General features: G+C 36.7%; 1 protein-coding gene and 4 long non-coding RNA genes across 9 annotated transcripts; 3 read left to right on the forward strand and 2 right to left on the reverse strand.

Moving 5' to 3' along the window:
• Positions 1–19: 19 nt before the first annotated feature.
• On the reverse strand, positions 20–3861 carry casp8l1 (caspase 8, apoptosis-related cysteine peptidase, like 1). Of its 2 annotated transcripts, XM_082136986.1 has the most exons (7): positions 3581–3860; positions 3367–3421; positions 3006–3128; positions 2729–2831; positions 2520–2642; positions 1843–2344; positions 20–1635 (listed from the first exon to the last, which is right to left on the reverse strand). In XM_082136986.1, exons 3-7 carry the CDS (start codon positions 3126–3128, stop codon positions 1473–1475), a joined length of 1014 nt encoding a protein of 337 aa, XP_081993112.1. In that variant the 5' UTR covers positions 3367–3421; positions 3581–3860; the 3' UTR covers positions 20–1472. The 2 variants fall into 2 exon arrangements, with proteins under 2 accessions (XP_081993112.1, XP_081993113.1); XM_082136987.1 differs by lacking the exon at positions 3367–3421 and having other exon boundaries at positions 3581–3861.
• Positions 3862–5395: 1534 nt separating this feature from the next.
• LOC309474472 lies at positions 5396–8984 on the forward strand. Of its 2 annotated transcripts, XR_014197304.1 has the most exons (4): positions 5396–6132; positions 6322–6403; positions 6606–6768; positions 7465–8984. It is a non-coding gene; the product is annotated as an uncharacterized lncRNA (long non-coding RNA). The 2 variants fall into 2 exon arrangements; XR_014197303.1 differs by having other exon boundaries at positions 5396–6403.
• Positions 8985–10186: 1202 nt separating this feature from the next.
• Positions 10187–27735, reverse strand: LOC309474526. The gene is made up of 3 exons (XR_014197363.1): positions 25801–27735; positions 25492–25514; positions 10187–10482 (listed from the first exon to the last, which is right to left on the reverse strand). It is a non-coding gene; the product is annotated as an uncharacterized lncRNA (long non-coding RNA).
• LOC309474469 lies at positions 13732–14131 on the forward strand. Its single transcript, XR_014197300.1, has 2 exons — positions 13732–14022; positions 14053–14131. It is a non-coding gene; the product is annotated as an uncharacterized lncRNA (long non-coding RNA).
• On the forward strand, positions 15472–19090 carry LOC309474467. 3 transcript variants are annotated; one of them, XR_014197296.1, is made up of 5 exons: positions 15472–15720; positions 17181–17269; positions 17372–17569; positions 17675–17786; positions 18434–19090. It is a non-coding gene; the product is annotated as an uncharacterized lncRNA (long non-coding RNA). The 3 variants fall into 3 exon arrangements; XR_014197297.1 differs by lacking the exon at positions 15472–15720 and adding an exon at positions 16130–16495; XR_014197298.1 differs by lacking the exon at positions 15472–15720 and having other exon boundaries at positions 16136–17269.
• Positions 27736–27873: the final 138 nt, after the last annotated feature.

Genomic DNA, 27873 nt, shown 5'->3' on the forward strand with positions numbered 1-27873 from the left:
CTTTTAATAACTATACCTACTTCAAAAAAATCATTAGGTACAATTGTTAGGAAGAGTCAACAGTGTAATAATTAATTAATTATAGCTTTACTTACATTCTGATATTTTTTAAATATAAATACAATGTAAAACCCTTAATGTACACAATAAGCGCATTGTATCAAATGATTGTTAGTACACACAGTAGTTGTAGTTTAATGTATCTTTATTGAAATTTTTCCCAGTATCAAAGCTAAATGCAGATATCTCCAAACAAGATCTTCCAAGTCAAAAATCAGATTGAGATATCCATAATTAAATTGCAGATATCTTTAATAGAGATTTGACTAGGAAGAATTCCAGTTCACTATATCTCTTCTTTCCCCGCCATTTCATAGTTCCTAGAACTATTGGCAAAAGTACCCGGATGTTGGCGTGTTCACACCTATATATATACATACACACACATACGATATACATAATAAAAATAATAAAAAATTGTGGACAAAACAATTCCATATAAGTCAACCCCAAATAATTAGAGGACAATACTCCACATATTCACAAGACCTACTGAAATATAGTCAGCATATAAACAAACAATTTCTTACAAAAATATGTCTTTTTTATTTATTATAAGAATGGTTTTATATCAAATTATACTGTATATAATATTATACTGTAAATACACAACAATAGCTAAAACAGCAGTTTGTGTTGTATTCAATATCACTTTAAGGGATAAAATATGTCAGCAAAAATTGAGTTTGATTATATTCAAGCATTGGATGGAAAGTATTTATCACTTTTTTTGTTTTTGTTTTTTAAAGCAGTTGTTTTAACTTACAATACATTTAACTGAAATTCCTAAACATCCATTCACACTGTTCTAAATGGCATACAGCCGCAAGATGGAGCCACCGAAAGCAAGCCATTAGGAAACGCAGCATTTGCCGTTTGTTTATTCATTGTTTGCGGCAATGTCGATGTCAACGCAGTTCACGTGGGTCCCAGGTTGAAAAATACAGAAATCCGTATAAATACAGAATGTATTCAATCTCCAATGGATTTTCTATCTTAAGGTAAGTAGCCTATATTGAAAATTCTTAATAAAACCATAGCAGAAACTCATTAACTCATTCCCCTGAAATTCAAGTTTTGTTGTTCAGTAATCTCAGTCATGCATTGTGAAATGATAGAATATGTGCCCCATGGTTAAAAAAAAAACCCAGGCCTATAAATATATTTTAATACCTATGTATTATTCCAAAAAGGTGGTGCATGATAATGACTGAACGGAATTCTCTTAAGTTGTCTCAGAGCTGTTCTATGCCTCTGATTTGTCGGCTAGTTATTTAGATACAGCAGTGGAATTCTAAATCAGGTAAATTATTAACTAATGGTTATCAAACATTATCACTTGGTCATATGGACCCAGCATAATAAGGAACTGGATGGCTTTTTAAAAGGTAGTTATTTTATTCGATAAAGTTTTATATATGGATATGTTTCTTCCCCAAATACATTTGCTTCATGGGAAGGACCAGGGTTTTGGTTAGAGTGTAGCGAACCTCAGGCATCTGCTTGGAATGCTGAATGGTTTGGAAGCTCACTTCTCTATTCACCCTTGTCAAAATTGAGTGCATATCCTTTTTCCTGTCAAAAAAAGAAAGCGATACAAACAAGTTACATGAGTAGGTTGTGGACACATCTATGCATAAATGCAATATAGCCACATGCACTCCCATCTTTTGATGGTGCTTTGAATGATCAGACCACAATGTGTTTCCAAGATGATAAACTCAACCAAAATGGATGTTAACACCAAATGCAAAAAATATCAAAATAAAGAACACAACTCACTGTGGACAGCCAATTTCAAGCTGCTTGCAGAGCTCCTGGATATAGATAGACCCGTCTGTAATGTGGCGAAAGGACTGGTATTTTTCTACTGTGGCCATTCCGATTAGGAAATCAGCTGTTAAAGGAACACTGTGCAACACAGGAATATAAGTATCCTCAAATGTTTCATCTTCTGTTGTGCTCTCCTCTCCATCTGCCATCCACACACCTTGCTGGGCCTTATTACCCTGACAGGCCTGAATGAAGAAAAGCTTGGGCTTGCTGGCTAGTGTGCGGCATTCAGCAAAAGGCTGTGTGAGTTCACAAATCGGGACTTGTTTTCCATCTATTCCCAGAACAGAGCCTTTCTCTCCATGGGAGAGGATGCAGCAAACAAAGGCATCCATCTGAGAGTGATCCCTCTCTGCAAACTCCTTTATCACATTTTGTATATCCGAGGCTTGCAAATCGGCCCGCACCTCGACTTCGAAAAACATGTTCTTAAACACTCTGGTAAGATTATCTAGGAGACAAAGTCAAATGTATAGTTAGGTCTTCATCATAAAGCCATATTTGACATATTTAATAGTTGGCTACCTTTCAGTTCATACTTTAAAGTAGGGATCTGTATACAATATGCATACACTACATATGTATACAAATTTAGAAATGTGTATCCCTCAAACTCCCCAAAATACCTTTATCTTTGTCTGTCCCTTCCCGTTTTTTAAGTGACGAACCCTCAAAATTATAGTTGTTGATGATCAAACAATATCCACAAGGTCTTTTTGACATGGAATAAAATTCATTCTTCTTTGTCACTGTGAAAATAAGCACAGTTTAGGAGAAGGCTAGGCTTGGCATATATTCTAGTTTACTAACATAACACAGATTGTAAATGACTTACCTGCATGCTTCTTTTTACGGTAATGGTCTGGAATTTTGCCAGTGGTTTGACGGGACTCCCTCTTTCTTTTAATCTTTTGAACACATCGGTTTTCTTTGGCTACCTATATGGTTAAAATAAATAGCCTAAATAGAGAAATGCTACTAATAGCATAATAATATATTACAATGGTTCAGAAATATATAGAAATATAAATATATAATATAATTTTCTCAAATAGCATGTATCTATAAAAAATAACAGGACATTTCTAGTCTTAATTAAATGAAAATCTTACTTCTGATTGACTCCTTGCAGCCTTCTTTCTTTGTGATTCATCTGATCCTTTGCCCTTATTTTGCTCATTCTTGGAAGCCTGACTTATCTGATCATTGTTGCTGACATGGCCAGTTTCATCCATCTGAGAGTAATAAAAAGAAAACCCGTAATGCCAACAGAATCATTAGATGTTTGTATATCAACAAATAATATAATATTATCCAATACACGGTTTTAAACCAAAACATGCAACATAAACTGTGGGCACTGCGCAGTGCCAGTGCTTAGAGTCAGTGAAGCAGGAAGATTATCGCGGGCTTTGTGCACAGATACAAAAATATAAACGTAAACATATGCATGAGTAAACAGTAAGTACTTACCTCCGTCAACTCGAAGAAAAGTGCTAGATTGGCTTATGAAACAATGCAGATCAGTCTTAGGATATATTTAGATTTTGCAGGTGTTTTGTGGACGGAGTGCGGAAAGAGAGAGAGAGAGTGGAGTCAGTGAAGCAGGAAGTTTTTCGCGCGCTTTTGTGCACAGATACAAAAATATAAACGTAAACATATGAATGAGTAAACAGTAAGTACTGACCTCCGTCAACTTTTGCTAGATTGGCTTATGAAACAATGCAGATCAGTCTGGTAGGATTTTGAGGATCCGTTTGTGAGTGAACAAAGAGCGGAAAGAAGATAGAAAGGGAGAGGAAGAGATTCTCCGCCCTTCGAAAGAAAGTTAAATGGCCATAAAGAATATCCTATATCGGAGTTGCCGCATGAAGGCGGGAGGAGCTGCAAACGGAGACGTGATTCCCGTGACGCTAGTGCTGTGTTTGCAGACTTTACCACAGCTGAAGTGAAATAAATGCTATATTTGTCAAATACACAGACGTTTCAGATACTTTTCTATTTAATACTTTATTGTAGTAACTGTTACTGCTTAATACAGCGTCTGTTTGTAGGCTACAAGAATAAAGTTCAACATTTGCCTACACTACTTACTATTATTTTATTTTGATAAACATGATACAATATAACAGCGACTACATGAAAAGTGATTTTACTGTTAGGCTATAAAACAGATTTATGAGCATTAGTGGAACTGAAGGTGTGAGTAAACCATAGACTGTAAAAAGCTGTGTAAGTAGCCTACACCGAATTTACAGCGTAGGCCTACTTTTTGGTAATTATAGTGTAGCCTACCTATAAAGTACGTAGGCCTACATGTAATTATAAGGGAACAATTTATCATATTTGGGGAATAAAGGGGTAACAACCAGGAAAAATACAAATAATATATGCTGTAAGTATTTTATAACTATGCATGGGCTAACTTTTTTAATATTAAATGTATGACCTACTATGCAAAAAAAAAAAAACTATGCTAAATGAAATTACAAATCTTTTATCCAGTAAGTAATTCATAGCTTCGGGCTAACTATTCAAATATTATGTGACATGGCCTAGGCTACAAGTAAAACCAACAATCTTATGTTCGAGAGCAATTTAGCGAGAACACACACATTCACTGAACTGGCTCGATCACACTCCTCTTCACATTTAGCTGGTGTGTGGTGGTCATTGTACCGTGGCTGCTGTCACATCGTCCAAGTGGATTCTGCAAACTGTGGTGATTCAGGAGAGACCTCTGACATGGTTGTAACGTGCGCTGGGTGTTCAGCAGTTCATATAGTAGCCTAAATGTGCGCACACCATTCAGTCATTATCATGCACCACCTTTTTGGAATAATACATAGGTATTAAAATATATTTATAGGCCTGGGTATTTTTTTTAACCATGGGGCACATATTCTATCATTTCACAATGCATGACTGAGATTACTGAACAACAAAACTTGAATTTCAGGGGAATGAGTTAATGCGTTTCTGCTATGGTTTTATTAAGAATTTTCAATATAGGCTACTTACCTTAAGAAAGAAAAAGAGGACAGGATTTTGTTGGGTCATCAAGCAAAATTAAAAATAGGCAAGGCAAATATAGTGAAAACAAGGCAAGCAAAATTAGAACTATTTTCTGTATAGTTACTGTTTAAGTCAAACTTGTTACCCCAGAGTAAGTACAACATCTGCGGGCCGTAACTTAAAGTGACACTTGTTACCCCCTTGTTTAATGTAGTTACAGAGTAAGTACAACGTCTGCGGGCCGTAAATTAAAGTGACACTTGTTACCCCCTTGTTTAATGTAGTTACAGAGTAAGTACAACATCTGCGGGCCATAAAATTAAAGTGACACTTGTTACCCCCTTGTTTAATGTAGGTACAGAGTAAGTGCAACATCTGCGGGCCGTAAATTAAAGACACTTGTTACCCCCTTGTTTAATGTAGTTACAGAGTAAGTACAACATCTGCGGGCCGTAAATTAAAGTGACACTTGTTACACCCTTGTTTCATGTACACTGTAAAATCCAATAGCTTTCCTGACTCACATATACTTAGTAAACTTTACTCAGTAACATAAAATACATACTTCTTACTAGGTTTTGTTGAGTTACAGTCAATTGCAGGGTGAAAATAACAAGTTACTCAATCGTTTGAGTGACGCTTACTTGAAATAAGCAAGTGGCAACAAAGGATGCAATGACGTTACTAAACCAGTGAGAGGCAGCAGTGAATTAAAGCATGCCTAATGTGCAGAAAAAACAAAGAAGAAGAAGCGGCACTTGTGAGAGCATGCGCAATAGATTCAGTGCGTATTTTATTTTCGGCGCCCATTTTGCAGATGTGGAAAGACTTTGACAGACTACCTACATTTTTATCTGGAGCTTCGCTACGTTTTTGGAATAATAATAAGGTGAGTAATCAAGCATGCGACTTTTGTGTGAATGTTTTTTTTTTTTTACTGTCTGTCGCTAATTTTTACTTATTTCCTTAATGTCTAACGTTACCAAATAATTTAGATAATTAGAGCTTGAAGAATATGGTTTTTTTTTGTTTTTTTTTGCGCATAAAACTATCAGGTACCATAACAGTTCCTGGAATGCCTGAAAAGCGATTTATTTTTTCCAAATGTAAGAATTATGGTTTTCTACTTTACCATTTTCACTGATGCATTCTCCTCTGTTGGCATTGGTTTATACATTATTAAGGTTCCAAATCTGGTGAAATGGTGCACGTCTACAGTTAAAGGTAACCTGCAGCTTATGCAGAGATGAAGTATGTGATGCTTTTTGACAGTATTTGTGATTTCACAACAGCATTAAACTATTATTTTTTAAATTGAGTAAATTCAGATTGTAATGCAAGCACTGTAAAGTGATTTTTATTTTTTATTTTATTTTTTTACTCGAACTCAACTGCTTTATCACTGCATCAAAGATGGACCAGACCTTCTCAATGCGAAGACGTGAAATTGTGGATGCAGATGGAGCAGTGGCCAGCTCTTTTTACAGAGAGACAAGTAAGTACTTATTCATACCCTTTTCCACCATGAGAAACCACATTCTGTTTAGGTTTGGCTTTAGAATTGGCCTGTTGGCCTGACCATGCATTGAAAGATATTTTTTATAAAGATCAGAAAAATCAAAAATAATTGTTCATTGAAAGATTTCCACACTGTCCCATGCCTTTTTTCTTTCTTTTTTTTTTTGCCTGTGTTTTAGGTGTTTGCAGAGTTTAACAGGATAGTCCCCACAGATCTGCAGACTGCAGAGTAACTTTTATTGTGCTGTGGATCGCTACACACCATGCTTTGTCACAATCTTCAAGTCTTCAAGAAGCATTGGAGAGAAATTAGATGAGCTTATGCAGCAAATTAATACAGGGGTGAGTTTACTGCAGCCTTAATTTTTTTAATTATTATTCTGAGTTGATCATGGTTTTGCTTACAATCAATCTAGCTGTTGTCTAAAGTGTTGTGGGGTTTTGTTGATAAACTCTTTAACTGTGGACTGTAATCTTAAAGGATTAGTTAACTTTCAAAAAAACATTTCCTGATAATTTACTCACCCCCATGTCATCCAAGATGTCCATGTCTTTCTTTCTTCAGTCGAAAAGAAATTAAGGTTTTTGAGGAAAACATTCCAGTATTTTTCTCCATATAATGGACTTCAATGGCTTTCTTATAATTTTCTAACAAAATTATTTTTACTGTAGTTTTAATTCAATACCTTGCATACTTAAAGGGATAGTTCACCCAAAAGTTAAAATTATCCCATGATTTACCCACCCTCAAGTAATCCTAGGTGTATATAGCATTGTTCTTTCAGACAAATACAATCAGAGTTATATTAGAAAATGTCCTGTCTCATCCAAGCTTTATAATGGCAGTGAATGGCCGTATATTTTTTCAAGTCCATCAAAATGCATCCATCCATGATAAAAGTGCATCTATCCATCATTAAAATATACAGCCATTCACCATAAATCATTTTTAAATTATACAATTTTAATTTATAATTGATAAATCATGCCTTTTCACTTTTCTCTGTTGTAATATTTTTATTGTTTGGTTTCATTCAGGTATGTGATGTTGATGAAGCCTGGGCACAACTATCTGTTGGGGTGCTGACTGTCATTGATGAAGAACAACTTCCCTCTCTAAATAAACTCTACCTTTGCCCAGTGTCTACTGCCATCATTGTTGAGAGAGGTATTGTAATGGATAATCTGCAGAACCTGCCTCAGGCAATTTGCATCTATTTTGGTCTGTCTTATGCTTTAAATTTGGATTACCCAAAAGACATGAAAAATACTTTTAACTTCATTCAGAAATTGATGCTTGCTTTGAGACAGAACAAACTCTCACCAAAACTGCAATCTCTGAACAATCTCCTGTTGATTAATCAAATGTGCAAGATTGATGATGTTTGGCATTAGATTACATTTGTTTATGACAGTGGAATTAGATTAGTTGATAGAAAAATAAAAGGGAAACTAAGCCACTTGTTTAAAATTGTCAGCCCATTAGTTCATGAGCAAGTTAAAGGGTTAGTCCACCCAAAAATGAAAATTCTGTCAGTAATTACTCACCTTCATGTCGATCAAAACCCGTAAGACCTTCGTTCATCTTCAAAACACAAATAAAGATATTTTTGATGAAATCTGAGAGCTTTCTACCTCCCAATGACCGCATCGTCATTGCAACTTTCAAGGCCCAGAAAAAACATCGTTACAATAGTCCATGTATACAGTACTTCAACCTTAATATTATGAAGCAACAAGAATACTTTTTGTGCGCAAAAAACCCCCCAAATAACAACATTATTCAACAATCTCTTCTCTTCCACGTCATTCTCCTACGCTGTTGACGTAGTGTAAACATCCCAGTGCTTCTGGGTTCTTTGTCAGAACGTAGGCTTATTATTGGCCAGCATCACACATGACCAGCGTCAGCCAATAATAAGCCTCAATCTGACGTAGAACCCAGAAGCACTGGGCGTTTACACTACGTTAACAGCGTAGGAGAATGGCGTGGAAGAGAAGAGATTGTTGAATAATGTCGTTATTTGGGGCTTTTTTTGCGCACAAAAAGTATTCTTGTTGCTTCATAACATTAAGGTTGAAGTACTGTAGTCACATGGACTATTTTAACTATGTCTTTACTACCTTTCTGGGCCTTGGAAGTTGCAATGACATTGCAGTGTATGGAGGGACAGAAACCTCTCAGATTTCATCAAAAATATCTTCATTTGTGTTCCTAAGATGAACAAAAGTCTTACGGGGTTGGAACAACATGAGGGTGAGTAATTACTGACAGAATTAACATTTTTGGGTGAACTAACCCTTTAAGAATCTGTCAGCGTATTCATTTCTAATGTACATGTGTGTCAGAGACATTGCTTTTTCATCGTTTAGGCTTAAACGATGAAATACTATTCCATTAAATGATGAAATACTATTCCATCGTTAATGAATGTAGCCACTTTTTTTGCACTTCTATATACCAAGTTTGGTCTCCGAAGTGTTATTGATTAAAGTGAGTCATTGTTATGTATTGAATTGTTAAAGCTGTTTGTTGAGAATCTGTTAGAGTCAGGGTATCGTCTCATATATATATTTTTTTTTTCAGATTTTATATACATTTACTAATACGTTATTAAAATCAAAGGTTGTATTTGTTAACATTAGTTAATGCACTGTAAACTAACATGAACAATGAATAGCTGTATTTATATTAACAAAGATTAATAAATACTGTAACAAATGCATTTATCATGGTTAGTTCATGTTAGTTAATACACTACCTAATGTTAACTAATAAACCTTATTATAAAGTGTTAATGTTTTTTGTTTTTTTTCCCCCAAAAAATTTAAAAACCTAAAGTGACTATTTACATAAATTGTATACCCCAATGCAAACTTGTGTGGACCACCCCTGTGTCAGTTGTTTAGAAAACAAATACAATAAATGTACCTTTGAACTGTATCATTGCCTTACATTTATTTGTCCAGTTGTAAATGTTATCTTTGTAAAATTGTGAAAGTATTCTCAATGATATATAATAGATGATTGATAGCACTTAAGTTATTGGAGTAAAGCTTACTTGCTATTTTAAGTGCAATCGGTTTGCATGGTTTTAACAAGTAAACTGGATTGCTTTTGAAGTAAAGTAAACTCAGTAATTCCAAGTTGTATGCAGAAAACATCAGAGTTAACACAACTAGCATAAATGAGTACATCTAAAGTAAATAATCAAGTATACTATACAAATTAGTTTTAAGTTACTGGAACTCTCTTGTAAGTGTACACTACTAGAAATGCACTTGTTAGTACTACATACTATTCCTATTTCACGTTACTTAGTTTTTTAAGTGCAATCGGTTTGCATGCTTTTTTTGAGTAAGCTGAACTAATCGGATTTTACAGTGTAGGTACAGAGTAAGTGCAACATCTGCGGGCCGTAAATTAAAGACACTTGTTACACCCTTGTTTCATGTAGGTACAGAGTAAGTGCAACATCTGCGGGCCTTAAATTAAAGTGACACTTTTTACCCCCTTGTTTCATGTAGGTACAGAGTAAGTGCAACATCTGCGGGCCATAAATTAAAGTGACACTTTTTACCCCCTTGTTCTAGTTATAGGGTAAGTTCAATATCAAACCATATTAATAATGCTGGTACAGATAAACCTAACTTCAGCTAAATCTATTAAGAAAGAAGTAAATTACAAATTGTAAAACCATAGTAGAAAGACCTTATTTTAACCCAATAAAAGTTTATTTAAAACAAAAATATTTATCCGAACTAACATATTAAATACTAACAATTTCAAAAGAATAACAAGAAACTGTAAAAACAACAAATGAACAATGTATAATTAAACAAAAGAACATCACTTTAAGTATTTGAAAAAAAAATACGCCTAAATTAGTTTTTTATAGGCAACAGCTTGTTTGCTGCCTTCATTTTTTCTATTTTCTATTTCAGCTGCGGGCAGGATGAAAGAAATTGCAGCAAATCCTTTGCATATGACTGCAAGGTTGTCCCTGCATTATAGGGAGGCACTGTTAAGGCTTCCCCCTCTGAGGCAATTGCCACCTGTAATCACAAGTAGAGAATGAGAATGAGAGAGAGAATGAAATAGAGAATTTAGCAGAATGTCAAAAAAAATTGTTGCAGTAGTACAATAATAGGAAATGAATGGGAAATGGGCAAAAAATATTTTGGAAACATAATATTTTTGTGTGTACAGTCTACAAATCAGCCACGATACAGAAAAAAGTGCACAGCGATGAATGGGTGAAGCTCTAAAACATCAAGAGTGCAAAACAGACACACTCACTCACACATGCGCAATTAATACACACAAATTAACTGGTACGGCTATTACCATACGGCAAAAATGAGTCAGAAGACTGAAATAAGAGGTTTAATCCAGATGGATTAAGCTGTGATAAAGCATTCCTGTTTATTTTTGTTTAAGTTTTATTGAACTTTTAATGTTACGTGTAACAAAATGCTTTCTCTGTATTCAGGTTTGACATGTATAACCTTTTTTTTTTTTTTATAAACCTTGACGAAAAATTATATTTGAGAATTTCAAAAAAATACATTCATATCTACATCTTAAATGCACGTAATTTTGTCTAAAAACTACAAAGGAATTCACAAGCCTCTCTATATAGAGAGCTATACAGGCATCTAGTGGTTACACCATCAAATTACAAATTTTATTTAATTTTCTCTCACCGGATTGCACTAATCTGCCTTCAAAAATTTGATGTAAAAGGCCTAGACTATTAATTTGAAACACTGCATTAATTGAAAAAATTTTTTGTTTCATTTTCAGGTGTCCGGTCACTTTTAACCGCAAAGAACACAAGTGTGACTCCCAAGTGAAGAACAGGCAAGAGTGGAAAATGATCAGCAAAAAATAATTTCATGTACATTTTTATACCATCTGGACTTAAGTAAAACATATCTGTTAGAAATTAAGAGTCCGACAAAAGTGCCTTTGGTCTTCGACTTTAATCAGGCATATGAATGAACAATGAACCAGCGCTGGGGAGACAATAGCTCAAACTCCCAAAACTCTAGATATGAAATATAAAGTAAAACTATAAGGAGAGTCTCACCACTTCAACCAATAGAACCATACATTACATCAAGTACCTTTTAAAAACTGACATTTAACAAAAAGAGATATATTTTATTTTATATAGCCTATGTAAGAATATTTTAAAATATATAAATTTACATTATTTATTATTGTTATTATAATAATATACCACTTGCGATTATCAATCTATTATAGTTATGCTGTTAAATTATTGTACTATTCATAGTAACTATTTAACTTATTTTTTATTGTCTATATTCTGTAATTGATATTTCATATTCTATTGCTATTATTATAGTATTATACATAAACTATATGCTATTATCAATATATTATTATTACTACATTTACATTTTTTCATTTAGCTGACGCTTTTATCCAAAGCGACTTACAATTGCTATATATGTCAGAGGTCGCACGCCTCTGGAGCAACTAGGGGTTAAGTGTCTTGCTCAGGGACACATTGGTGTCTCACAGTGGATTCGAACCCGGGTCTCTCACATCAAAGGTATGTGTCTTATCCATTGCGCCACCCCATATTACTATTTACTATTACTACTATTTAACTATTTACTATCAGCCTACTTCTCACTTTATCTTATATTTACTATTTGCATTGCACTGTAGTTGTACCATATCATATGTATTACCATAAAGCATGGGTCACCAAACTAAGGCCCGTGGGCCGACTCAGGCCCGCCACCCCCCTTTGACTGGCCCCCCAGCCCATCTGCCCCCCACTACTTGAAACGGCCCTATGAGGCAATCCCCAAAAGTCGTCATGGCCTATTTTTTTTAATTGCTTTTTGGAAAATAATAACATGCCTGCATCTGGTATTTTGTTGATTTTTTCAGTTTCATTTTTTTGATTTTTCCGAATTTTCGTCACCCGACATGCTCGAGATCAAGCAGTGACAGACAACGCACGCGCAGAGAACTGTCAGATAACTGTCAGTGTTCAGGACAGCAAAATGGTAATCTCTACCACACAATGAGGCCTGCTGGTGGTCATTTTGGTCTGGGTCATACAATTCTATGTTATATAGCTGACCCGGCCCCGGCCCCCCCATCACAGTCAGGAATGATAATGTGCCATTGACCCCTGCCATAATTGACCCCTGCCATAAAGGATCCATAAGTTATCTTTGTTATTGCTAAAATCGGGTCAATGACAGAATATGCTTTTTCCACAATAAGAAAACTTTATTTAATTTAATGTGAAAATTAAATGATATCTCAGTATGGGGGTGTTCATAATTCTTATCCAAGAATAAAAAGCCAAATACATGACAAGCCTGAGCTTTGGCCATTCCTTATTAAAAAAATATTTTATAAGTCTAACTATCGAGATTTTAAATAACTAGAGATGGAACTTTTTTGTACACCACATACAAACCACTGAAATCGGTTGATAAATGTAATTTTTTCTTCTTTTTTTTATCCAGAAAAACCGCAGCTCACCTGTTTACTTGCATTTGATTACAGCATAGACAGTATACAGCACAGTCTTGCCCTCCGCAAAATGGCCGACGCGTTGACGTATTGCAGCAACGTTCCAAAGCGGCCAATAGGCCTATATCACGAAAAAATTGAAGACCGGAAGTACGTCTTTTAGTAGGGATACGGCTCTTCCGGTTAGCTCTTTACAATGGAGGGGTTCGATAGATACTGCTGGACCAAATCTCTCCGCAACCTGCCTGAAGTCACATATGACGATGTGGTTCGGATGGTAAATGAAAACTCTCAAGTGGAAAAGCATGAAAGCTGAGTTATGGCTGTCTGCAAACCCATGATATATATATATATATATATATATATATACCTCATAACATCAGTAACTCAACAGCCCTACCTAGAACGGTTTTCCTCAGCGCTTGTAATGTCTGCACAAAGGAGATTGGCAGCTGTGCAAAGATTCGCCTTTGGAGAAAACTGTTGATTTTATACTCGAAAAATTGAAGTATCATTAATATTAAAAATGTATATTACCCCAGAATGAATTGCATTGCTATCCCACCCCAAAACATACAATAATAACGATAAATGCTGACCAATACTTAATTATATTACTTTTTACTGAAAATGATATATTTCAATAAAACAAACAAAATGTAATGCATGTCATATGACATAGCTATGCATGAATACACTCTAGATAGTAAACATATCTACATTTTCATTCAAACAATTAAATAAAGCATTAATTAAATCATTATATTTTATTTACTGACAACAATGAGAAATTTTTATAAATTTGTAAAAGAATGAATGAAAGTCACCATCACACAATAAACAAATGCATACAAGTCAACACATGAAACAAAGCTTTATTCAAACTACAATCATGTATGTAGGCTACAGGCACTGAACCCCACATCCTTCTGCCATCTCAACACAGCGGTTCCCATTCTGCGGTTTTATTCTGATGAATCAGCTGACCGCCAGAGGTGAGCCGTTCCTTCGTGCCTGAGGTTGTTGCGTGATGCGTTGTGCTTCACAATCTGAGGCAATAAGGGCAGGTGGAGTGATGGAGGGTCTCAGAAGGGCAGGTGGAGTGATGGAGGGTCTCAGAAGGGCAGGTGGAGTGTTCGTCCATGGCACCATCTCCAGGATTCAGCTCTGGGCTCCTCATCCTCAGTGCTCATCCTCATCCCCATTCATTTCTGTAGTATACTCACTCAAAGCCTTTGATGGCAGCATTCAGCTTCATGAGCCACTCTCCACTGGATAAACACATCTGTTCATCCGACCCTGTAACATCCAGACAAGATTCACATTACCTCTGTGATTTATGAGCTCAACACTACATTTACATGTTGAGGTTGTTTTAAAGCGACACTATGTAACTTTTCAACCTTCATAATATATTTCCAAGATCCTTGTGATGGTACATCGACTTACAATAGGTTGAATGACACGTCTGCCATAGCCTGACAGGGTTTTAAAGCACCAAAACATTTATGTTTAGTTACTCTGCAGACACCACAGGCTCCACAAACAGCAACAAAAACAAACTGGGCTAACCCACACCACGAAACACAACAAACTGTTCCAGCCAATAACCGACAAGAAGGATTTGAGGTGGGGTTTGGGGAGTTAGTGTGCGGATGAGGAGGAGGGAGGGTCTAGCTAGCCTCCGTTTTGTTTGACAATACTTTAAGCGTCAACAAGAAGTGACGTCACCCAAACATCACTTAGAGCACCTTTAAATGAAATAAATTTAAAGTTTTTCCTCCAATCAGTCAGTGTAAAAGCAAGTGTGTTAAAGCTGCCGTCGGCAAGTCTGGCAGATTGGGTCGATTAGCCAAAATTTTGAATGTTTACAACTCTCATGCCCCTCCCCACTACCAGCGAGCACCCTCCCATCGAGGTCGTGCTCGTCAGTGCGTCACTGTGCGTGTGTACCTGATTTTCTGTGAACGCGTCCGTCTCTTCAGCATCTATCAACCACCCAGATAGCATGTATAATCGGCCCGAGCTCGGCTGCCCCGCGGCGCCTGCGGCTCAGACTCGGCATCGGCGTGTGTTAACCGGGCCGATTGTGGCCCGCAGCTCGCTCTGGCACATGCATTTTTGTTACGGCTGTAAAGCACTGGGCCGATTCATGTTCACCGTAACTGGTCGGCTCTGCTGTATGATCTGGACCACTTCTGGAAATGACTCGGCTTAGGTTAAATCAAGGATGGTTTTAATGTAGCAATAATTAACATAAAAATTATTTTAAAATTGACGTAAATTCCTGACTGTATCTTAGTATGTTATACTCGTCGAATGTCGTTGTCCAAAACAAAATATATGCGGTAAATAATAATAATAATAGAGTCATTTTGCACAGAGCAATTGTTAATATTTATAACCATAGCAAAAATATATAGTTGTCATGAAGATTCTTTACGTGTATTTTAAAAATGCATGGGCGCTCGACATCACTCGCACAGTCACGGCGATTGCAGTCGCGCATCGGCTGAGTAGTTGGGTAGTCTAAAATTAACACTGAGTCTAAAATTCATTTTACTGGCTATTTCAAATGTTTACCAGCAGTGACGGTTAAACTCTGGGCGCTCGGCTCAGATGCGTTTACCGGTATGAAGCCGATTTCAACAGTTGCTGCAGAGCGTCAGCACGCAAGACGTGTGCACAACTTTCGGTGAGATAAAACTCAACGCCTGACTTAAAATCATCCCTTTTCGATCCTGCGTCATTACAGTGAACTTGAGGTAAGTTGTGTTCAATTTCCTTAAAAAGCATCAACATTTCACGCCGAGCATAGTTTCAATCGAGTTACGTCGACCTACATATTTCGAACTGTTGCTGATTAAATGTTGATTATTATCGATCCGTTTAAACTTTGTTCATGTTCATTTGACAGTGCTTCCCTAGATGAAACGAAAAGAAAGAATTCAGAACTCGAATTCTATTAATTAGGACAACAATATAAAATTTTTGTCTGAGTAAAGTAGTGCAAATGGGGGTAATATGAAAGCTTTTATGGCGCGAAGTTAACGAAGCTAACATTGACTAACGTTAGCTGCGCTGTTTTTGCGCTAGCAGCTCATATTTTCGTTCTGCTAGTTGGCAAATAATTAGTTGCTAGGCTAGACACCATTTTTATTGAATGTAATTTACGTGAATAATATTTACGAGCACAGTCTTTGATCTGTGGAAGAAAATAAAGTGGAACAAATGTTAGCTGGCTTAAGACCAATTCATACCGCACAGACAAACGCCAACAAACACGTTTTGTCCTAAAGTATGTGCACATTTTGATCTTGTAAGAAAATATTTATTTTACTTATGTAAATAGAGGAATGATGTGGGACTTTGGTCTGCTGAAAGCTGGGTCATGTCTGTTGCTGAGTGAGATCGGGACTCTTATTATGAAAATGAACTGAGGACTCTTATAACGGTAGAGGAGCAGCTGCGCCTGCGCCGGCGACCTCACAGTTGCTGGGGATTATGATTACGCTGACACGTTTGCTCCTGGTTTTACAGGTATGATACAACATATGTTCATGCTGCAAATATTTTGTGTATTAATGTTCTGGGTTGTGAAGATCTATGTGCAGACCGTCCGCCATTTTGTGAACGCTGTGTATGACGTCGTGAAGTGCATTTAATGGCCTTTTGCACAGGGGCCTGTAACAGATGCACTCTCGACATTTAACAATATAAAACGAGAAGAAAGTTGTGTCTGAAAGCTGCAATCTTTTACTTGTATTGGTTAAAATGAATGAATATCTCGTGTTTTTCCGTGGGTGCTTGAGTTTGTCGGTTTCTGTTGGGGCAGTGTGAACATGACACTTATTTTTCATAACATTCTGAATACAACGACCAACTTTTGTTGGTGACTTTTTTTTGTTGGTGTTTGCTGGCGTTTGTCTGCGGTGTGAATTGGCCTCTAGTTGTACTTTTATGGCGCAAACTGAAATCGCACTTTATAGCTAACATCAACATTACCTTTGGCTAAATGCGGTCTGTACAGACAGGTTTGAAAAGTTTATTAGCTACCCTAGGGCTGGGCGATATGACTGAACTGTATCATGATGTAAGCGTTTCATATCAGTCGATAATATTGATATTTTTTATGACCTATTTAAAATAAGGACCAGGAGAAAAATATATTACATTCAACATTTTTATTTTAAACTTAACCTTCCTCTGATTATAATCCCCTCAGTTATAAAGGCAGAAATGTCAACACAACCATGGAAAGCAACACCATGGAAGACACAAAAGACAGGTCTTCTCAGGAGGCTGTGCCTACAGGTAGGAATTCTACAAAGTGAACTCTCTCGGTTTACTCTGACATATCTACCTACAATGTTTTGCTACTAATCTGTTATGCCTGCTTTTTCTTGTGTCTTACAGCAATTGCTAAGGAGATCCTCATCCAGCTTGATTCTATCAGAGAGCAGCAGTTGCTCATCCTGATGCAGCTCCTACAAATCTCCAGCAGTTCCAGACTTCACGCCAGACCCAACACATTTTGGGCTCCTACTTTCAACTATTGAGGAGCTACAATGTTTGGAGGAGACGTTAAAGAATCCAGAGGAGAAGAAGAATTTGGTGAGTTAAATTATGCATTAATCAGATCATTCCTAAAAGTCAGTCCCCACTCTCACTCATGCTATATTCCTTAAATAACTAACGAGTTACATGTCTTTGTTTCAGACTGTTCTCCTTGGAATGGTCGGAGGCATGACTCTTAAAGACACTGTGGGGCAGGTCCTGAAAAGAGCAATGAACACTTCGCTGGCGAGACTCATTAAAAGTGTGGTTCTGGGTGAGTGTCAGTGCTGGATAACTGCACTGTGGTGACATCCCAGGGCTCTACAGTGCAACCTATTTATTTATTTATTTATTTATTTACTGGCTGTGACGGTGACAAAGTATTTAGGAGCACCAGTGCGACTGACCTGATCAGGTTCTATGGGTGCACCCTCCATTGAAACTAGAGCTGCAACGATTCCTCGATTAAAGTCGAGCACTCGATTAAAAAAAATCCTCAATAGCAATTTACCCGTGTTGAGTAACCGGCAAAATACCGGAAGTGGCGCATTCCACAGACGAGAATCCATCAATAACATTATTACACCGTTTTCTAAGGCTACGCGATCTATTTAAAACCATTTACAATCATAATATAGCATAGTGCTATCATGAAATCACAAAGGCTGTGATTTAGTTAAGAATATGCGCTTTTTAAAAAAAAAATGCCCCGGCAAGTCATTTTTATCAAATACCGCCTTTTAATGGGTAGGTTAATTTGTCATTGATCAGAAGGTGCTCCTAAATTTTTGACTGTGCTCCTAAACTTTTTAAATTAAAAAGAAATGTAAGTGTAGAGCCCTGCATCCAAATTAAGTTTTGGTGGTTGCTGAGTAACATCACGTGGTCATGCTGCCCTCTTCTATCTTGTGTATTTCTCAGATGCAGTCCGCCGCAATGCCCTGACCAAAGATTCTACAGAAGAGGAAACAGAGCTGCTCATCACCAGGTGTCTGTGGTTAGCCTCTGATAGGGATGGTGGCCGAAGTCAGAGGGCGAACAGGCAGACAACGTGAGACAACTCAAATATCGCGGTGGGCCAGAATTAAATGTTTCAAAGTTAAAAATGTTGATATTGGAAAATGGTATTTGAACTCCTTGATTCTACATTAATGCTGTGATATTATTTCTATTCTATTCTTTTCAATTCAAATCTGTTATTAAAAAGTGTGTGCGTAGACTACTCAAAAACGCAGTGGGCCAGAATTAAATGTTTCAAAGTGAAAATGTTGATATTGGAAAATGGTATTTGAACTCCTTGATTCTACATTAATGCTGTGATATTATTTCTATTCGATTCTATTCTTTTCAATTCAAATCTGTTATTAAAAAGTGTGTGTGCGTAGACAACTCAAATGCAGTGGGCCAGAATTAAATGTTTCAAAGTTAAAAATGTTGATATTGGAAAATGGTATTTGAACTCCTTGATTCTACATTAATGCTGTGATATTATTTCTATTCTATTCAAATCTGTTATTAAAAAGTGTGTTTATCCTATTTTTGTAGTGTGGTCCAATAAAAAATGCATTAAACATGAAACCTGTCTTCCTTGTGCTGTTTTACTTTGTTTATCTTGCATAAATAACGGCTGCTAAGCAATTTTAGTATTAACCTGATATGAATGGAAATCAAAGTTCAAATAAGCCCAAATAAGGAACGGGATTGGAGGCGAGCTATACGTCCTCTCACTCGGGTTTCCGCAATCGGGCCGCGTTAAAACCGAGCGCTCGGCCGAGTGTCTTTAGCCTTAATCGGGCCGCGTTAAAACCGAGCGCTCGCAGAGCAATCGGACCTAGATTCATGCCGAGGATTGGCCGATTGTTTTAGCCTTAATCGGGCCGCTTTCGGCCCGCACAATTTTTGCTAGCTGGGCAGGGATGTAGTGGAGGCTAAACGCACGTAAACGCCGTTTACGCACCTCCCAAAATTCGGAAATAGCGTTTGCCCACCTCCAAAGTGCGTTTATCCACCTCAAATTGCGTTTATCCACCTCTAAATTTCACGTTATTTGAGCGGACTTTGCTTTTCCAGTGCGTGATCGCCGATCGGTACATGATTCGAGCATTTGGGCCGTTAATGACAGAGCAGAACGTTGAGCAGAGAGCGCAGCGCGCCGACACACACACACACACACACACACACACACACACACACACACACACACACGGAACAAAGAGAACGGCACACACGGAGCAGAAAACACACGCTCGTTACTATACAAGCTGCGCGAGAATTAAACTTGATCGCAGCCGCAACAGAAAATCATTAAATCTAGGCAAAAAAGTTTTTTTTTTTAAGTTTTTTTTTAAACAATTCATTACATGCAGCTGGTTTAATGTAATGAGCATGTCAAAACCCAACTGTACAAGACATTCAGAGGGAATCAAGCCTGCACCAGGTTAAAGACTTTTCCCTCTACAGGGAAACACTGATCCACATTTTTCTGATAGACCAAACAACTAATCAATTAATCGAGGAAATATTCAACAGATTAATCGACTATGAAAATAACCCCAAATCCCTATCATTATGTTCAAGTGCATTGCATTGGAAGCCCTGGATATAAGCCTCCCTCTCTATCTCTCTTAAATATTTTTGTTCTCTCTGTTTTGTCATTTAGTAAACTTTATAGATTTCAACCATATTATTATTCCTTCTTGAGTCTCTTTAACAAGAACTTCGATTAATGTATGAATTGAATAGTGATTTTGTGACCTATGATGAGGGAACAACCAGTGATACCCTTGGTAGTACCATCAAATGATAGCCTATAGCGATGTCATCAGGATACACATACACCGGTAGGCAGTGGCCCACCTTACCGGGTGATCAAGTTGTGGTCCACCAGAATTTATAGTTTACCCACCTCTTTTTTTGCCACTACACCACTGCTATCAACACCATGGACTCGGAGGTAGGCTGCCCTGGCTAATCTATCCATAGATAGCAATTAACCGAGGAATTGGAAGCTTGTTAGTAGATTTTCTCTCCGCCATCACGCTTCATGCAATCTCCAGGCGAACTTCAGGCGTGGCGTGTGCATGTGATATTAACGTGCGCGAGTGAGGGGGGATCTGTGGCGTGTGCACGACCTGTGATTGACAGTCAGATCTCACACCCCCCTGCGCTGATTGGACCTGATGAAGCGGGAGCGCTGGATTTTTGAAAAACAAATAGCACGCTCCAGGTGGAGTTAGAAGCTCGGGTTTTTTTCTAAAACCACCTTATTTATGTTGTTCTGTCGGATTATAGTGTCGATTACACTGAATATGATCAAAAAAATGTTGCCGACGGCAGCTTTAAGTTTACTGACTTTGATGTCATCTAGCTAATCGCACTAATAGGCTTCTTTTAGTGATCAAAAATGCTAAAATATATACTGCAATTATTTAAACTACATAGATAGATATATAGATAGAAACGTTATTGATCCCCTTGGGATGTTTATGAAAACATGTCACATTATGAAAATATACACTGGAAATGACTTTACCTGTTAGCTGTCTTATGTTTCCGATCAGCCGTTCTGAGAAGTGTGAGAAAGGCTAAGCTCGGGGGAGGGGTGGGGTGATATTGGGGAGGGCAAAGGTGGGGGAGTGCATTACAGCACATTTGACACATTTTACCTCAAAACAAAATACAAACTAAGTAAAAGTAGCCTGATAATATTAATAATAATAACTTAATTATTAATTAGTTAATAATAGTTCATAGTTAAAAACAACTATTTTTGCAATATCTAAGCAGTTTCTTCACATTACATCTCAAATCTGAATATGGCATTGAATTGCCCAAGTAGGAAAACTTACAAAAGCACATTTATTTCATGTTTGAACCTTGTTTACTCAAAAAGATATACTGAAAAATAGATTTAAGCCTGGTGGTGGCGGCCATTTTGAATTTCTCAATTTTGAGGCATTTTGGGACATTTTTTAGCTTCATATACAGCAGATTTGGATTCAGCACCTCTTAATACCCCTAGAAATGTTGTACAATATAAATAATCACAAAATGCCTTCGGGGTTCTGATTTTGTGAAAATTGACCCTGTCTAAGTGTTAAATATGAAAAATACCGTTCGATAGAACGGCTTTGTTACCAGTTATCTTATATTTTATCAACTTGAAATACAGGCATATTTTTGTAGATGAGATGCTTGCTAAACTAAATATGCATATATTTTTACGTCTGTCATGTTGGATCCATAGATAAACAAACTGCTTCGGTGTGTCGCATATACTTCGTCATCGTCTTGCTGCTCCCTCCCCGTTCTGTGATTGGTTCCCTATTTCAGGGGAAAAATTAGCCCATGGTAGCCAGACTACCTTGCAGCGTGAATAAAATCGCGCTGCTCAAGGCAGTATGGGGAAACCCACACTGTAAATTATTTCTGTTGTTTTCACAGTATTATTGCTGTATTTTCAGTGAAAGTTTACTGTAGAAACAGTTTACAGTAAGTTGCTGTCAATTTTATAGCTTTTACATTATTTTTGCTGTATTTCAAGCTTTGTCACCGTATAACTATTTACAGGAAAGTTGCTGTCAATTTATGCTTTTCTTTGGTGGGGGGAAGAAAATAATTACAGTAATCCTTATACTCCTGTTAAATTGATGACAGTATATTCCAACAGACAAGCCCGACAGAGGACATTTTTTGGTTTATTGAGGTTATTTCAGCTTAGGAATTTTATAATGCATCGTTTCATAAGGTAACCCATATATTAAGGCATTTAGAATATAGCTAAAAAAGGTTTAAATTTGCTTGGGTGTTTTTTTTTCTTTCGTTTTTTTCTTTTTCTTTATGGTTGCCAGATTTGGTCACAAACCCAACTAATCTCAAAGGTTATTATAGCCTAAAATGTTTGGATGGGAGATGTAGTCCCATCCAATGATCACTAATATAGGCAATATAAAATAGATAAAAATCGATTTCCATGATTTATTATTATTATTATTGTTATTTTGCTTTAGATTTACACACTTAATGATAAAGAGCGAATCGCACGGGATACACCTGGCAACCAATCATCTAACCGTCCGTCACACTAGAATTTTCCATTTCATTCTGACTGACTTCGACGACGGAGCAGTGGCACGCAGAACCAGCAAGAACTAGCCAGGTAAGATGTAAAATTGTATTCAAAATCTTAAATTTTTTTATTTTTAAATGTTCCACCACTACAAATGTGAAGATATTCGTTTTACCATTAACTGTTAACGTTAAGTATCCTAATTGTGGTGAGTTTGAAAGGTAAAGTTAAGGTAACGTTAGCTTTTTAACGCGAACATTCTAGCCAGTTAGCCAAATAACATTACTAGTTATCACAAGGTTTGATGTTAATGTCAGTTATTATTTGCAAGTTTAGAACAAAGTAATCGAAATGTTCTTGTTTCTGAATCTGAACACTTGTGTGTAACTTAACGTTAACGTTACAGTACACCGTGTGTGTGTTGCCTGTCGCGATCGAGGCCTCATACAACAATATGTTAACATATAACTAGCTAGCTGCTAACATTATAACTTATAACATAACTCTACCGGTAAGTTATGTTCTACACGAATTGAATGGACAACCACAGTGTTATTAGTCATATTATACATTTTATAACGTTAATACGATGCACACTTAAAGTGAATACACAGCAGTGAAAGTCCCGCCGAATGAATTCCCGCGTCTCGGCATTTTAGTTATTGAATAAGGCACTAAAATTCATAAAAGTAATCTCTCTGTGTACGTCTATGCAGTGTTGAATATGTTTTTCATTTCTTTCATTGTGTACAGTTCGAGATTGCAGTGTGCTGAGGATGAGTTTTGCGCCTTCATTAAAAACAGAGGCAAGTCATTTCAGTTATTGAATAATGCACTAAAATTCATAAAAGTAATATCTCTGTGTACGTCTATGCAGTGTTGAATATGTTTTTCATTTCTTTCATTGTGTACAGTTGTTCGAGATTGCAGTGTGCTGAGGATGAGTTTTGCTCCTTCATTAAAAAACAGAGATAAGTCATTTCAGTTATTGAATAATGCACTAAAATTCATAAAAGTAATCTCTCTGTGTACGTCTATGCAGTGTTGAATATGTTTTTCATTTCTTTCAGCGTGTACAGTTGTTTGAGATTACAGTGTGCTGAGGATGAGTTTTGCTCCTTCATTAAAAACAGAGGTAAGTCATTTTTAGTTATTGAATAATGCACTAAAATTCATAAAAGTAATATCTCTGTGTACGTCTATGCAGTGTTGAATATGTTTTTCATTTCTTTCAGTGTGTACAGTTCGAGATTGCAGTGTGCTGAGGATGAGTTTTGCTCCTTCATTAAAAAACAGAGATAAGTCATTTCAGTTATTGAATAATGCACTAAAATTCATAAAAGTAATCTCTCTGTGTACTCCTATGCAGTGTTGAATATGTTTTTCATTTCTTTCAGTGTGTACAGTTCGAGATTGCAGTGTGCTGAGGATGAGTTTTGCTCCTTCATTAAAAAACAGAGATAAGTCATTTCAGTTATTGAATAATGCACTAAAATTCATAAAAGTAATCTCTCTGTGTACGTCTATGCAGTGTTGAATATGTTTTTCATTTCTTTCAGCGTGTACAGTTGTTCGAGATTGCAGTGTGCTGAGGATGAGTTTTGCTCCTTCATTAAAAAACAGAGATAAGTCATTTCAGTTATTGAATAATGCACTAAAATTCATAAAAGTAATCTCTCTGTGTACTCCTATGCAGTGTTGAATATGTTTTTCATTTCTTTCAGCGTGTACAGTTCGAGATTGCAGTGTGCTGAGGATGAGTTTTGCTCCTTCATTAAAAAACAGAGATAAGTCATTTCAGTTATTGAATAATGCACTAAAATTCATAAAAGTAATCTCTCTGTGTACGTCTATGCAGTGTTGAATATGTTTTTCATTTCTTTCAGTGTGTACAGTTCGAGATTGCAGTGTGCTGAGGATGAGTTTCGCTCTTTGCTTGGCCCTGCCAAGTCTGGAGTGTTTCTAGTTTAATGAATTAAATTTTAATAAAGAATTTTAAACTTACTTCTGTGTGTTGTCATAATTGACGTAACATCTAAAAATCAGTAATATAACTTTGTGAAATATTTTTTGCATACACAACTTTAGCTTTCATTCTTTTTTTAAGTGTGTAACAGATTGTAGTTGGTTATATGTTCTGTATATAAAAATACCATAATCAATTATACTGCATAGTAACTTTACAGTATTTTAAAATACAGTGCAAAAACAAGCACTGTAATTAATTTTACAGTATAAAAATGCTGTAGGTTATTATACGGTATGCTGTGAAGTACTGTTGTCAGATTTACAGTAATATTACCGTGGAATAAAATACAGAAGCTTGCTGGATATTTGTTGCCAGTAAGTTACTGTTGATTTTACGTTAAATTTTTTACAGTGCAGGCTAGTGGATTGCATCAATTTGCTCCTGATCTTCAAATTACAATGGCACAGGCACTTGTTGGTGGAACACTTTTGGAAAAAGTGTCAAGCCACATTGATTTCTTTTGGCCACTGATGATGGACTGAGCAGAGAAAATTGTAAATGACATTAAAAAGATGTCCATGTATGTATCTGTAAGTCATTTATTTACTAGAGAAGCTATTGGTTTGGAATGCAGTAAAAAAAAAAAGAGATGGGTGTTTTATAGTTTATACAAGTTTAGAGAGAGAGAGAGAGAGAGAGAGAGAGAGATTTTCATTTCCTTAAGTAGCTAAAGCAAACACACACCTTTATGGGATGCAAGTTAAAAAGAACTTGGTAAAGACAGAGTATGATAAATCCCACATTAAGTTCACACAGCCTACATTTTAGCCCAGATCAGTAAGCTATTTTAAGAAAAATTTATATTTAGATATAAATTAGATAGTTAGATCATCTCATTTATAAGAAACAACTCAAACCAGAAAGGAGTAAACAGAGTCTTACCAGAAGAGGCCATCTCACCCAAGCTAAAGACAGGCAACAAAAGAACATTCAAAAGAAAATTAATTTTGAAAGCGAGTAGAGGAGACGAGGGGCAGCTAAACTTACACATGATTAGCTAAATAAGCCAGACAGAACATCAACCTGACCGTCCAGAACTTTTTGTCTCTCGAAATAATATATAGACCCATCCATTGATATACATAAATGAATTGATATCTACCTAGCTCTTTCAAGCTAATCGTTTATAAATAATAAATGTTGCATCATTGCTAAACAACAATAACTTTAATTGCAGATTATTTAATATACCTCAATTCGTGTCGCTGTACAGCCTCTCCCTAATGGACGCATCAGGAACAGCAGGGGCGTAAAACTGCCTGGGGCGTATATCTACCGGCTCCAGGTCTGCAGCCTCCCCCTACTCTATCTTTCCGTAGACGGGCTTTGCTTTCACACTTTCCCATCAAATGATCGCGAGCGTCATCTTCTCAGTTCTCGCACATGCGTCGTGGCGCTCTCGTGAACTCATTCAGAGGCCCACACAGAAGAAAATGAATAGTTGAAAAAAAGGCGTTTTTTTTGTGTGGTTTTTTTGCACAAAAAGTATTCTCGTCGCTTGATAAACTTAAGGTTGAGCCACTGTAGTCACTTGGACTATTGTAACGCTGTTTTTACTAACTTTTCTGGGCTGGCAGATATCGATTACCTAGCAGCTTATGAAGAAGTGAGACAGCTCTCAGATTTCGTCAAAAAAAATCTTAATTTGTGTTCCGAAGATGAACGAAAGTCTTACGGGGTTGGAACAACACCTTTAATGCTTTTCAGAGTTTCTTTTTGAAAGGAATGTTGTGAACAGGATGTTTCATTTGTTGGTATGTTGTGGGAGTGGCATTTTAGAGTGTTTAGTTTAATTGATGAAGTTGTTGAAGCTTGAGAGCATAAATAATTGGTAGTTGATATTAAAATGCCATTTAAGCCAATTCATAGGTCTTTAATGTGTTTAACAATGTTTTAACGGTTTCTTTTGGAACAAAGGATGTTTATATATTGAATGCTGTGTTTTGATCTTGTTTAATGTTGTGTAACAGATTAATCCACAAGACATGCATTGAGACAGGTGTAAAACACTTTCCATGAGGTTGTTTTCGGCAATTCCATTGCAAAAAAAATTTGTATTGTATATAACACCTGATGTACTCGTTACATCATAAGAAGAATGGCATCTACGCTAATGTTAGTCTTTCTGTTTATTCTAAGGTTTACTGAAGTCAGCCGGATCCAGTCCGTATCCAGATCAGGTGGTGGACCTGCGCCTGGACCCATCCACAACGCATCCCTTAAGTGCCAGCCTCATCAGCCCTGTGAAGGCCTCAACGACACGAGCACTGATCCTCAACAAACTCGTCTACATACCGGCGTGACTCCAATCATAATCATACACTGAATCATAATCATACACTGTTCGTTCATTGGCCAGAGGAGAACTGGCCCCCGACTGAGCCTGGCTTCTCCCAAGGGTTTTTTTCTCCATTCTGTCACCTGATGGAGTTTTGGTTCCTTGCCACTGTTGCCTTGGCTTTTGGCTTGCTTAGTTGGGGACATTTAATATTCAACAATATTACTGATCTGCCTTACTTAAGGTGGACGATGACGCAATTTTCTTCTAGAAACAAACTTTGTTGTATTATTTTCATGTTATCATTGTGAATCTGCTTTGATACAATCTGTATTGTAAAAAGTGCTATATAAATAAAGGTGACTTGACTATTGTAAATTGTATCAGTGATCGTTAATTTTCCTCTTTTTTTTATTAAATCAAATGTTTTATTTTACAAATTAATGTTCTAATAGTAATTAATTATTTGGTACTGCTGCAGGTTTCAAAACACCACTTTAGTTGGCTGAACTTGTAACTATATGTGTGTGTGTGTGTGTGTGTAGTTTGACAAGAGTTTCTAGTTTGCAAAAGGACAATGTTGTGTTTTATTGCGAGTGTTATTGCGGAAAAAAAAATCATCCTCTTCACACGCGCAAAAATGTGCTTGGAAATATCACAAGTGGAGCAGTGCTTACGCTGAATGGTACAAATTGGACAACTGGATATTTAAACAGAGCAGTGTAAATTTTATATGTTAGTTTGACTATTTTATTATTATATTTTATTACGGCTATAATGAACAGGCTGCGATGGTAAGATTGCAATGCTGGAGTGTGCGTGTGTGTGCGTGCGCGTGCGTGCGTGCGTGCGTGCGTGTGTGTGTGTGTGTGTGTGTGTGTGGCGCGGGTGCGATTGAACCGTGGAAACATAAAAACATACTCTGTCATTTTGTTCATACAGGACATCATTCAAACTGCAAAGTGTTTACTTTATATTTGTGTACA

The sequence above is a fragment of the Leuciscus leuciscus genome (genome assembly GCF_965113295.1).
Source record: "Leuciscus leuciscus genome assembly, chromosome: 14".
NCBI lineage: Eukaryota > Metazoa > Chordata > Actinopteri > Cypriniformes > Leuciscidae > Leuciscus > Leuciscus leuciscus.